The 13,898-nt window shown below is 44.2% G+C and overlaps 1 protein-coding gene across 1 annotated transcript in view; it reads right to left on the bottom strand.

Moving 5' to 3' along the window:
* Nucleotides 1-595: 595 nt before the first annotated feature.
* LOC147864232 (Transducin family protein / WD-40 repeat family protein) overlaps nucleotides 596-13,898 on the bottom strand; it is a 29,174-nt gene continuing 15,871 nt past the window's right edge. Inside the window, exons 12-20 of the mRNA XM_087320004.1 lie at nucleotides 3,678-3,789; nucleotides 3,403-3,593; nucleotides 3,027-3,333; nucleotides 2,823-2,947; nucleotides 2,600-2,744; nucleotides 2,406-2,498; nucleotides 2,221-2,294; nucleotides 1,513-1,566; nucleotides 596-1,429 (exon numbers count right to left, since the gene is read on the bottom strand). Coding sequence (XP_087176130.1) covers nucleotides 1,114-1,429; nucleotides 1,513-1,566; nucleotides 2,221-2,294; nucleotides 2,406-2,498; nucleotides 2,600-2,744; nucleotides 2,823-2,947; nucleotides 3,027-3,333; nucleotides 3,403-3,593; nucleotides 3,678-3,789 — 1,417 coding nt within the window. The 3' untranslated portion in view covers nucleotides 596-1,113. The remainder of the gene's footprint in view (nucleotides 1,430-1,512; nucleotides 1,567-2,220; nucleotides 2,295-2,405; nucleotides 2,499-2,599; nucleotides 2,745-2,822; nucleotides 2,948-3,026; nucleotides 3,334-3,402; nucleotides 3,594-3,677; nucleotides 3,790-13,898) is intronic.

Raw genomic sequence — 13,898 nt, 5'->3', positions numbered from 1 at the left:
CCAAACATTAATTACTTATATATTTCATGTGTGTGTGTATGTGAAACTCATGATTATGTCACAAGGGGCCAGGGACATGCCTGTGTTTGCATAGTCTACTTATGTTAGCCTTAACATGTGTCTTGACGTTCCATGTGATGCAAGACTTGGATTTTCAATTGTACACACTACAGCAATAACCTAACGCTGAAAAACACATTAAAACGATTTTGGATAAAGGAGAGATGAGCCCCAAACTATTAAGCACCACCAATATATCAAAAATGAGAGAAGAAAATGCAGCTTAAAAATTACTAATCGAAAAGAATTACAGAAGAATTTAGCGCAGGGTGAGTGAGATTGAGAGTGAAATATGAAAGATATTGAAAAGGGGAAGGTGTAAAAGGTCAAATAGCAGAAAGAAATATATCATCAATTGGATACTGAAGATATTTGTGCACCATCCTTTGTGCTTATCAAATCATTCAGAAAGTCATACTGTAACAATACAAGGAATGCAATATACAGTAGTGCCTCACAGGGTTTGCAAATTACAAACCTTAAAATTTTATTCAAGCATCTCTATGATAACCCTTCGCTACATAAAAACACATCAAAGGTAAAAAAAATCTGGTTGCTTAAAGTAACGGTGGTTACACACCCTGATCAATATGGGATCCCTTTTTGCAGTAGTTACACTGCTCAGGGATCAAAGGTATTTAACTTTTTGTACAATGAAAAATGTTACCTGAGACGTAGACATCAAGGAAAAAATTTCACAGAGGTGGTTAAGTGGAAAAGAATTGAATTGAATATAGGTATGGGGTTCAAGATCTTCATCCAAATTATAATGACACCTGCAACAACGATGAACTGTTCTGACAAGCTTGCAGGAACGAAGAGGATTGTTGTTCTCTCTATATATTCTTTTAAGGTTGGAAAATAAATTCCTCAAACACCAAAGCTGTCAGAAGTTGCCTCATTAAAACTTTTTGGTGGTGTCGAAGACCTTTCTGATTGTTACTGTCACTGACTTCAAAACTATTTATAAAATCGCCAAAAAGGAACTCGAACGATATATTAACTCCCCAAAACGAAGTGTTTGACTTTAGACATGACAAACATTCTGATATTTCAGGTAAGTACAGGTGCAACTCCAGTACATAGATGTGCCAACGCTATCTGATATTGTCCATAATATTCACACACTGCACGTATTTCTTCTTTTTTCTTATTCAAATCCCCAGGCAGGTTCAGCTCATTTACGACAATATTTTCTGTGATTGATGGAGGTTCCTCTTCAAGATTTAGTGTAGCATCTGATAAGGCTACCTTCATTGACTCATGGCAAGCCAATAAAAACATGGCAGCGGTATCAGGTTGTTTGGCATCTCTCAATGCAGCAAGTGCATCGGTTAAAGCACCAGCAGCCACATATAATATCATTGCTCTGTAATAAAATTTGATCTTTCAGACATTAATAGAAACTCAAGACTAGTATAAAATCTACAAACGTTATGCCTCAACATTCACCTCCATAGGTTGTTTTCATTATGAAGCACATGGTCTGCCCATCGTTGCAAAACTCTGAATTATCACGCAGACATCAATAACATAAATTATCATCTCAAGGGTTGTTGAATATATATATATAAGTAGCCGTTCATTAAATGATTATGTAAAGAAGGATAACTCAAACTCCCATGGGTAAAACAAAGAGTGAAATATGTACACATGCAGAATGCAAAGAATCAACCAGTATAAAAGGAAGTAAATAGTGACAGTAATGCTGAATCAAGAATCAAACTTAATATTTCCAGGAATACCGCAAGAATATATTCATTAAGAAGCATAGAGAAGAGCTTTTTACAAACAGATATAATAACTCAAATGTAGATAAAAGATTTTAAAGATAATACGCAATATATGAACAGATGATCATCTTTCAATGCTGAGACTTTCATGTACATACTTCATATATAAAATGTACAGAACCAAGAAGGATAGTTTTTACATAAAGAAATAAAGAACTATTCTCTTTCACATGACCTGTCAATTTTTTCTGAAGGTGATTGGTGATTGAAGAATGGTTTAATGAAGTACATAATAATTTATTAGATGCAATACTATTTTATGGTGCAAGTTGATGACAATGATAAGAATCCAATTAATTCCTTTATTGAAGAAAATCATTATAGCATTTCTGAGATCTAGTTAATACTGTGGATAATAAATTCAAACCTTGAATAATCAGCTCCTTGCAGGTGAACAGCTGCTAATGTAGCAGCATCAAGCCATCGACCAGTATCTTGTAGCTGTAAACATTTTCAATTCAGAAAAAACATTTCAAATTATAAAAGAAGAGAAATATGAGAGGAAATGGATCTCTCTAATTGAGTTTACACTTAATTCAGATAAGTATTAACCTGCGTGCAGGCCTCTGGATAGCATCCAACAGCACACAGAAGATGTGTTCCTGACAGAGAATTATCGGTGGCAACAAGGTTGGCAGCTATAACCTACATAACATGTCCAGTTAAGCTTTACAGTTATATTGATTGCTCAGATGGCAAGCATGATCTACACGAAACACTTAAGATGAATATATCTCTTACAATACCTTCACTGCAAGTTCGTGTAATGCAGGAGAAACAGCAGATGCCAAGGAAATTGCGCGGAGGGCATCAACATAGAAGTTTGCACTTCCAGGTGGAGTTGAAAGCAACAATGTTACAGCAGCCTCAAAATCACCTAAAGAAATATACCTACTTGTACAAAAACGAGGATCAGAAATCCAACACTAACACATATTTCAAAAAATAATTCCAAATACATGAACATACTCATGGACACGCTTTTGAACAGCTTCAGGGCCTTGCAGTTTATCATGCCATTTTATGCGTTCCATGGCAACTGCATATACCAGTGCTTGGTCGTTTGGAATTACTTCCAGAGCTTTCTGAACAGGCTGTTTCATAACACATGTAGCTGTGAGCAAAAGTTCCAACATGAAATAAATTAGAACTACCCAATCTTTGTAAACTTACCAAGACTTGATCCAGATCTAATGCTCGAAGTGTTGAAGTAGAATTGGATAAAACCACACGTTGATTTAGAGACATTGCATTACTAACAGAGGCTTGCCTATTTCCCAAAGATGTGGCAGTTATGTTGTTCAAAAATGTCGTTGAGCAACTTGACCCTCTATTCAGAATACCTAGAGCATGTGGCAACTGCAACCAGAACAGCGCTTCACTATAATCCCCAAAATGAGCAGCTGCAAATGCAAATCTTAACGTGGAGCCTTTTGAAGCCAAAGTAGCATACGTCTGTGATCTTTGGAGATCCAACAATCTTCCTGCGATGGAATTTCTTAAAAATAGTCTAGAAAGTTACATTTTAAACCACGAAAAATCTACTAACATGCCTGCTTTCCGGTAAGGCTCTAACGACTTCAGCAACAGTTCAGAAACCACGACTTCCCCTAATTCTGGAAGTGAAGTTTCCAACATGAAGCTCCGAAGGTCTCCATCATCGGAATTTTCAGAAATTCGTGCAAACTTCTCATTCAGCCATGAAGGCTGAACTCCGAGTTGCAGAAGCATCCGCAATGCCTACAAAGAAAATAATTTGAACGCTGCAGGTTAATCCAATATTTTCTTTCACAGATGTGCTTCAATCAAAGGAATCAACATTACCAGAGCATGTGGTAATGGAAGTAGGGCAGGAGAGCAAAATGGGATAGGCTGGAAGTGTTCATATGCACTTGCTTTGGTCACAGATCCATGACGGGACTTTGATCCAGCAGAACTATTTGTCATGAACAATAAAACCCAACCAATTTAAGAATATAAAAAGTATATTTCCTTCTCTTGATAAAACTTACAAGATTCTTTGTAACATGTTAAAACCTCGATTCTTGTTTTCCCCAACGAGAATACTAATTTATGAAATAAGAGTTTCTTTCGCCCTTAAGCAGTGAGACCATAATGCTCCTTGGTACTTTACTATTTTCCACCTTGAGCATCCAATAAAGACGATGGTGGCCCTTAGAAAGGTTCCTAATACAGATTCTCTTGAAGGTAGATTATCAACAGTGATTGTCATAATAAACACCATTGAAAATAGTGGTTCTTTTCTTACCTGCATTAATATTGTAAGATTTGGGTTTCTATATACTACATAATGAAGCATTCCACTTTGATCGTAGTCTCAGGTGCGTAGGCAATGATCCACCACTTGGCAATTCCTCAACGAAACTGGCACATCTCTCTTTAAACTTGGAAATTTTTAATGAGAATTTTCCCCAGCTCTAGAGAGGATCTATCATAGCTCCTAAGCCCAACAATATAAATGAACAAGCATATTGCTCAGGTTGATTGTATCTGGATCCACAAAGTGAAGAATTCACATTTTTCTTCATAAAATGAATTTCCCCTTCTTTCAAATAAAAATGAACCTTTCATTGAGATAAATATTTTGAAAATTTACGCTTCAAATTGCACTACAAATTCTATGAATTGTCTTTATCCTGTTTGTAACTATTGGAAGAATGTATTACATAAGATAGGTGATTTTTAAAACTTTGATAGGTGATTTTTAAAACTTTTTCCGAGAAGGGGAAGACTGTTGAGAATGATTAAAGGTTATAACGGCTAGCCCAACAGCAAGTCAGCCCCAACAGCTAGTTAGCCCAACAGCCAGATCTTGGCCTGTATAAAGAGGAACTTTCTCCTCACGTAAATATGAGCGATCGCTGTATTTTCTCCCTCCTGTTGTGACATACCGATGTATATTATTGAACAAATGTGATTTCTCATTTTTCTATTTGGTATCAGAGCATAGATCCGCCCCTCTGCAAAACCCTAGATCCGCCCTCTGCAAAGCCCTAGATCCACCCCTCTGCCGGTACGACAGCGATCGGAACAGCATTGTCCTAGCATCCAAGAGAGGAAAGGGGGCTTCTCCTTTTAGGATGACATTGCTATGTGATTGAGAGGCGACTTAAGAAAAGAAGTCAGAAGAGGAGAGCAGAGATAGGCTAAGTTGAGAAGATGGATGAGGTGTTCTCAAAATTGAACGAGGATGAGGTGAAAACATTGGTGAAATACATGACGCAAGCTGAGATTGTAGCATCTAGAGTGTGACAGGAACACAACCACCACCTCGACTTGAACTCCTCCCAGTTGAGTTCAAACTCGATGGACCAGCCAAATACTTGAGCTAGTCATGTCAGATTACGGGTGCCTTGGCAGGGAGAAGCCTTGACGGTGTTGGGATTACGGTCCCTCCGGATGGGATGGTCGGATGTCCGGGAATCGGATGATGAAGACCCCGGCTACGGAGCCGGATGATGAAGACCCCGGTTACGGAGCCGGATGACGAATGTACCCCGAGAGAGATCCGGATGCGGGGACATATTTGTGAATATGTTTGCCAAGGGCCCTTGAGGCTATATTTGTAAATAGCCCGAAAGTCATATGTGTATAAATATGACTTAGGGCAAACAGTTTTGTAGCTGTTACTTATTTTTTCTGGTTTTCCACTTAGAGGGAGCTAAGTGTGCAGCCGAGAGAGAGAGAGTGAGAGAGAGAGAGAAACGAAGAGGTCGTTGCCTCTGTGTATTACCGCCGCCTGTGGCGAAGACAGTGAGCTCAAGGTTGTTGCCTTGTAGCTTCACCATTGTACATCTCTGTTTATAGTGATAGTTGGAGTTTGAGGACTCCCGTGGTTTTTTCCCATTTAGGGTTTTCCACGTAAAACATCCTGTGTACTCTTCTCTCTATTGTCTTCGTGCATTTTGTATTTCCTGTTTTCTGTGAGTTGATCCTATTCCTCGGTTGTGGCCGAGCACTGTGTTTGACAAGTGGTATCAGAGCGACGGTAACACAGAAAATGGAAGGTGGCGGTAGTGGGCCTCCGGGCATGATGGTGTTGAACTCACAGAACTACGCCGACTGGAAGATAAAGATGGAAGACCTTCTCATCGTCCGAGACCTGTACGAACCGATCGACAATGCCGAGATACCCAAGGGGGTAATAGAGTCGGAGTGGAAGCTCCTGAACCGGAAAGCCGTAGCGACGATCCGGCAATATGTCGATGTAAGTGTCCTGCAACATGTGGCGAACGATACGAACGCCTATGAGATGTGGCAGAAGCTGTCCGGACTGTATGAGAGGAAGAATGCTCTGACCCGGACCTCCCTGATGAGGAAGATAGTGAATCTTAAGTACCGGGACGGCGAGAGCATGGTCGAACACGTCAGCACGTTCATGGGATTCGTGAACCAGCTTGCGGCGATCAAGTTCCCGTTGGATGACGCAATGCAAGCCATCATGCTGATGTGTACCCTTCCGGAGAGCTGGGAGAACTTGGTAGTTACTCTCAGCACCTCCTGTAAGGAAGAGAACTTGTCTTTACTAACGGTAAAGACAAGTATTCTAAATGAAGAAGCGCGTCAGAGAGATAAAGAACCGGCCTCCGACTCGAAGGCGCTGCTTACCGAATCGGAACGGGGAAGACAACGGAACCGGAGTCCGCAAAGACGGGAGAAGTCGGGGACACGGTCGCAGTCGAGGGGAAGACCTACATGCTTCTACTGTGGGAAGCCGGGGCACTTCCAGAAGAACTGTCGGCATTTCCGGAAAGACAACGGAACCGACGGTGCCGATTCGAAGAAGTCACCGGAGCGAAACGGTGCATACCGGGGAGCCACGGACCGGAGAGGTCCGGATCGGCGAGGGCAGGACCGGAAAGGAACGACGGCACTCGCGGCAAGTGAAGAAGAGATAATGCTCATTACCGAAGAGAGGGAGCTGAACCTTGCCGGTGAAGAGATGACCTGGGTGGTCGATTCCGGAGCGTCGTTCCACCTGACCCCGGAGAAGAAATACTTCTCATCCTACACAGCCGGTGAGCACGGCTGTGTCCGGATGGGAAATGAAGGTACATGCCGGATTTCCGGCATAGGAGACGTGTGGCTGATGACATCAACCGGATGCAAGATGCTGCTGAAGGATGTCCGACACGTTCCGGAGGTTCGATTGAACCTGATTTCGGCCGGGAGGCTAGACGATGAAGGCTACACGGGTAGCATCCGGAACGGTGTCATGAAGTTCAGCAAAGGGAGCCTGATAGTGGCTCGGGCCCGGAAGGTCAACACATTGTACCTGATGAATTCCCGGCTATGTCCGGAGGAGCTGAACGTGGCAGCTGACACTGCCGGTGAGCTGTGGCACAAGAGACTGTGCCACATGAGTGAGAAGGGGACGAAGAGGCTTGCAAAAGACAACCTTATTCCAGTGAAGCATGTGCACCTGGAGAAGTGCACCGATTGCCTGGCCGGTAAGCAGAACCGAACCTCCTTCCACTCAAGGCCACCGACGAGACGTAGCGCACCACTGGAGTTGGTGCACACTGATGTGTGTCAGGTAGAAACGAAGTCACATGGCGGAGCCCAGTACTTCGTAACATTCATAGATGACCATAGCCAGAAGCTGTGGACGGCACCGTTGAAGACAAAGGACCAAGTGTTGTGCGTCTTCAAAGAACTCCACGCAAGAGTGGAAAGGGAATCCGGCAAGAAGCTGAAAGCACTACGAGCGGATAACGGAGGAGAATACCGAGGGCAATTTGAGGAGTATTGTCGCTCGAAGGGAATCCGGCTCGAGTTTACTGTGCCGAAGACGCCGGAACTGAACGGGCTGGCCGAGAGGATGAACCGAACCATAATGGAGAGGGTCCGGAGTATGCTGGCGCATGCGAAATTACCCAAGGGGTTTTGGGCTGAGGCAATGTCGACGGCGACATACGTGATAAACAGATCACCCTCAGTACCTTTGGACGGAGACACGCCGCAGAGAGTGTGGACCGGTAGGGAAGTATCATACCGGCATCTGAAGGTGTTCGGGTGTCTCGCATATGTGCATGTGGCAAAGGACCGGAGAGGAAAGCTAGATCCAAAGACCCGGCCATGCATATTCCTCGGTTACGGCGATGACGAGTTCGGCTACCGAGTATGGGACCCGGTCGACAAAAAGATATTCCGGAGTCGTGATATCATCTTCATGGAGGACAAAACACTCGCCGACTGGGAGTCGGAGAAGAAGATGAAGAGCTCCAAGTCGACCGGTGAGGATCAACTCTACGAGGAGCAGTCCCGACCGGCAAGGGACCGGTTAGCACTCGAGGATCCGGCCGAAGACGGTGAAGAAACAGAACCGGCCGAGGAAGATGAAACTGATACCGGAACCGGCCCCGATCCCGAAATGGATTCGGATGAAGAGGAAACGGAGGAGCCGGTTACCGAAGCTCCGGAACGGAGATATCCTCTAAGAGAGAGAAGGGCCCCCCGGAGATTTCCGGAACCAGAGCACGTGCTGCTAACCGACGAGGGGGAGCCGGAGAGTTTTGAAGAAGCAAAGCTTGACGCCCATAGCCGCAGGTGGTTAAGTGCCATGCAGGAGGAGATGGATTCCCTGCATGAGAACCACACATATGAACTTGTGGAGTTGCCGAAAGGAAAGCGGGCACTTCGAAACAAGTGGGTGTTCAAGCTGAAACCGGGAGATGCCGAAAACCCCCCGAGATACAAAGCCAGGATCGTGGTGAAGGGGTTCCAGCAGAAGAAGGGCGTCGACTTCGACGAGATATTTGCCCCGGTAGTGAAGATGACCTCCATCCGGACGGTGCTGAGCATAGCGGCAAGCATGGACCTCGAGGTAGAACAGATGGACGTGAAGACGGCATTCCTTCACGGTGACCTCGAAGAAGAGATCTACATGCAGCAACCGGAAGGATTCGAGAAGAAAGGGAAGGAGCACCTGGTATGCCGGTTGAAGAAGAGCCTTTACGGACTAAAGCAGGCTCCCCGGCAGTGGTACCGGAAGTTCGACTCTTTCATGACCGACGAAGGGTACCACAAAACGCAGTCCGATCACTGCGTGTTTGTGAAGAAGTTCGAAGGAGGAGACTTTCTAATACTCCTCCTGTACGTGGACGGCATGTTGATCGTCGAACGGGACCAGGTCAAGATACAGATGCTGAAGAAAGCGCTTCACCGAACCTTCTCAATGAAGGACCTGGGTCCGGCAAGGCAAATACTAGGGATGCACATCATCCGGGACCGGAAGAAGAAGCAGTTGTGGCTGTCACAGGAGAAGTACGTGACAAAGGTGCTTCACCGGTTCAACATGTCGGAAGCAAGACCGGTCGGGTCAACCCTCCCGGCAAACTACAAGTTGTCCAGCAAGCAAAGCCCCAAGACAAAGGCTGAGAAGGAGGACATGATGAAAGTACCATATGCCTCTGCCGTCGGAAGCTTGATGTACGCAATGGTGTGTACAAGACCGGACATAGGATATGCAGTCGGAGTGGTGAGCCGGTACATGAGCAATCCCGACAAAGAGCACTGGAACGCGGCCAAGTGGATACTCCGATACCTGAAGGGCACGGCAAACGTGTGCCTCCGATTCGGCTCCGGTAAGCCCGAACTCGACGGCTTTACCGATTCGGATATGTCGGCTGATGCAGATACCAGCCGGTCCACATCAGGGTATGTGATGACGTATGCAGGGGGAGCTGTTTCGTGGCAGTCGAGGCTGCAGAAGACGGTTGCGTTGTCAACCACGGAGGCGGAGTACATGGCGGCTGTTGAAGCCGGCAAGGAAATAATATGGATGAAGGACTTCATTAGAGAGCTCGGTATCCGGCAGGAGGAGTACCGACTCTACTGCGACAGTCAGAGTGCCATCCACCTTGCGAAGAACGCGGCCTATCACTCCCGGACGAAGCACATCCAGCGAAGATATCACTGGATCCGGGAAAGGATAGAAGACCAGGAGTTCGTGCTGACGAAGATCCTCACGGATGAGAACGGGTCAGATATGTTGACCAAAGTGCTCACACCCGACAAGCTGGAAGCGTGCCGGAAGAGGGTCGGACTGGAAAGACATCCCATGCCGAAGTGAAGGGGGAGTTTGTTGGGATTACGGTCCCTCCGGATGGGATGGTCGGATGTCCGAGAATCGGATGATGAAGACCCCGGCTACGGAGCCGGATGATGAAGACCCCGGTTACGGAGCCGGATGACGAATGTACCCCGAGAGAGATCCGGATGCGGGGACATATTTGTGAATATGTTTGCCAAGGGCCCTTGAGGCTATATTTGTAAATAGCCCGAAAGTCATATGTGTATAAATATGACTTAGGGCAAACAGTTTTGTAGCTGTTACTTATTTTTTCTGGTTTTCCACTTAGAGGAAGCTAAGTGTGCAGCCGAGAGAGAGAGTGAGAGAGAGAGAGAGAGATGAAGAGGTCGTTGCCTCTGTGTATTACCGCCGCCTGTGGCGAAGACAGTGAGCTCAAGGTTGTTGCCTTGTAGCTTCACCATTGTACATCTCTGTTTATAGTGATAGTTGGAGTTTGAGGACTCCCGTGGTTTTTTCCCATTTAGGGTTTTCCACGTAAAACATCCTGTGTACTCTTCTCTCTATTGTCTTCGTGCATTTTGTATTTCCTGTTTTCTGTGAGTTGATCCTATTCCTCGGTTGTGGCCGAGCACTGTGTTCGACAGACGGCTACCTAACGGGAGAAGAGAAAGAACCTCTTGTTAAAACGAGTAGTGAATGAAAACATGGAGAGCTACCCCAATGTCTTTGTATACGTGGCTTCTCAATTCCATGGTTCCATCAATCGCCACAACTGTTGATGGAATTTTAAGTGTGAAGGAGATTTGGGAGAAATTGCAAAGACGTATGCTAGGAGGGGAAATAACATCAGAGTATTTCCAATCAGCAGGAAATAGATGCCGTCTGGCATGGAGATAGGACGATTCAGGAATATGCCATAGAACTGGAGCGTTTATGGGCAGAATATGATCATTTCTCGCCTATGACAGTGTGCAATGATCCTCAATGTAAGAGCAAGGAGGTTTCTGCTAAAAGAAGAACCATGCAATTTTTGAAACATCTCAACCCGTCGTTTGATCATAGAAGGGCAGTTCTTCTAGCCAAGGTTGAAATTCCCGCACTTGATGAGGCAATTGTGACTATGATACAAGAGGAGAGTAGAATGAAGTTGCTCTTTGACACCACCGGACTTCCAGGGGTACGATCGGCACTAATGGTGTCAAATTCAAGCGGAAGTGAAAATCAAAAATGCTACAATTGTGGTGAAGCTGGTCATTTAAAGAATGCTTGCCCTAAACCATCTAAGGAGAGAGAATATGGAGGACGTGGAGAAACTAGACGTCGTGATCGAGGGGGCCGAAGAGGTAGAAGAGGACGTCACCAGGCAAACTTGATGGTAGTAGAAGAAGAGGAAGGAACTAAGGTGGTCTTCACCGAAGAGGATCAAGCTCTCTTAGAAATACTTAGGAGAAAGCAAAGAGCCGCAGATGATACTTCATTCATGTAAGGAGGTAATGTTGCCACCTATGCTTATTCGGCCACAAGTACTAGCGACACAAATACTCTATGTGACGGGTAATGCTAGTGCATTCAAAATGTTGACGGTACAACACAACCTATAGTTTGTATAGGTACAGTGAAATGTACGGACTCCGTGACATTGTCTAATGTGTTGCATGCTCCTTTCGCAATAAACCTATTATCCATAAGTTCTATCATACTCCAACTAAAATATGTTGTTTATTTTGATATTCCCAAGGTGTTATTCCAGGAGAAAGGGACACGTCGGAGACTTGGGACTGGCACATGGCATAGTGGACTATGGTATTTGGACCGTGAAGGGCTGGATTCAGCATTAGCATCTATGGTAGAGGGAACAGATGTAGGGAACAGATGTAAGGGGATCTAAAATGAGTTATGAGGACTTGTTGATACTTTACCACCAACATATGGGACATACCTCTTATGGCGTTTTGAGTTGGGTGTATCCACACCTTTTTGAAAAGGCTAATAAAACAAAACTTGTTTGTGATACATGTGAATTTGGTAAGCTTACTAAAAGCTCATATGTTAGTTCAGGTCATAGGAGTTCCCATGCATTTGATGTAATACACTCCGATGTTTGGGGACTGTGTTCCACAAGTTCTATTAATGGATATAGATATTTTGTCTCTTTCATTTACTGCTTCTCTCGTGTGACTTGGTTATATTTTATGAGAAAAAAGAATGAAATATTTGCTTGGTTTAAAGATTTTCATAGAGCAATTCAAACTCAATATGGTGCAGTAGTAATAGTGTTGAGGTCTGATAATGGAACAAAGTATGTCAACATTACGTTTAGGGCATACCTCTCAGATCAAGGAATACAACATCAAACTACATGCCCATATACACCAGCACAAAATGGAGTAGCAGAGAGGAAGAATAGACATCTTCTAGAGGTGACAAGAAGCATGATAATTTCTATGAATGTCCCAAAGCAGCTATGGGGACAAGCAGTTTTGGCGGTTGCCGCATTGATCAATAGAATGCCCTCTAGAGTATTGGAGTGGAGTTGTTGCAAGGGAATAACTCTGGAATCCTTCCTTTGAAGGTGTTTGGATGTGTGTGTTTTGTAAAGGACAGTAGACCATCTGTAGGAAAACTTGATCCTAAGTTGTGAAATTTGTATTGGTGGGATACTCTTCCACACAAAAAGGCTATATTTGTTAAAGTCCAGTAGAGAAGAGATTATTTGTGAGCATGGATGTGCATATCAGAGAGTCGGAGCCATATTATAAACAAGAGGTAACTTCACCCTTTGATGACTTAATTGAGACTGAAAATACGAGGGAAGGAGATAATGGTGAGAGGTTGCTAAAAATAGGATCAATTCCTGTGTTGATCCCTCATCAGCTGAGAAACAAGTGAGCGTAGGAGATAAGGAAGAAGAAGGAAAAGAAGACAAGGAACCTATATGTGTTGGGAATCAAGCTGAGGGGGAGCTAAAGGTGTATAAGCTGAAGAGGAGGTAGAAGGAAGGAAATATGAACATGTATTCAGTGCCACTTGTGCCATCAAGTTCCATGTCCCGACCTGCCTCGACTTCTGAAATACCTATAGAACTCCCAAACCCAGAAATCACAGGTGATATGATTTCCTCTCCTTCTCCTGTACAGGTTAGGAGGACCTCTCACAGCAATGCAGGAGTCCCTCCTGATCGTTATGGGTTTCCTCATGATATTGTTCAGTTTATCTCTTATTCTAACATATTAGCTACACATAGAGCATTCATTGCATCATTAGACTCTGTCACTTTACCCAAGTGTTGGCAGGTTGCTAAAGAAGATCCAAAGTGTAAAGCAGCCATTCAAGAAGAACTCGGAGCTCTTGAGAAGAACAAAACTTGGGAGATTGTGTCACTACCACCAGGAAAGAAAGCGGTTGGGTGCAAATGGGTGTTTACAATAAAACAGATCCCAAAGGGAAAAATAGATCGATACAAAGCACGATTAGTGGCTAAGGCATATAGTCAGACATATGGCATTGATTACGATGAGACTTTTGCACCTGTAGCGAAGATGAGCACTATTAGAATACTTATTTCCTTAGCAATGAATCAGGATTGGAAATTACATCAATTAGATGTAAAAAATGCATTCCTTCATGGAGAGTTGATGGAGGAAGTGTACCTGGATATCCCCCTAGGTTTTGGTACAATTCAAACAATAGGTAAGGTCTGCAAACTAAGAAATTCGCTTTATGGACTAAAACAATCTCCTCGAGCCTGGTTTGACAAGTTAAGAAGGGCTATGGTGGGTATGGGGTACCAACAGACCAATGCAGACCATACAGTGTTTTTCCGACAACACAAGGAGCATACTACATTACTTGTTGTGTATGTGGATGATATAATTATCATGCATAACGATGAAGGAGAAATTACCCAACTGAAGGTGCAATTGGGTAAAGAGTTTGAGGTGAAGGATCTAGGATTGCTGCAATACTTTCTTGGAATTGAGGTAGCTCGT

Source organism: Azolla caroliniana, unplaced genomic scaffold (assembly GCF_043228905.1).
Source record: "Azolla caroliniana isolate FFs.n. ecotype wild unplaced genomic scaffold, voAzoCaro1.0.p SCAF_5, whole genome shotgun sequence".
Lineage (NCBI taxonomy): Eukaryota > Viridiplantae > Streptophyta > Polypodiopsida > Salviniales > Salviniaceae > Azolla > Azolla caroliniana.
The sequence above is the reverse complement of the archived record's forward strand: the minus strand, read 5'-3'. Positions and strand labels throughout refer to the sequence as shown.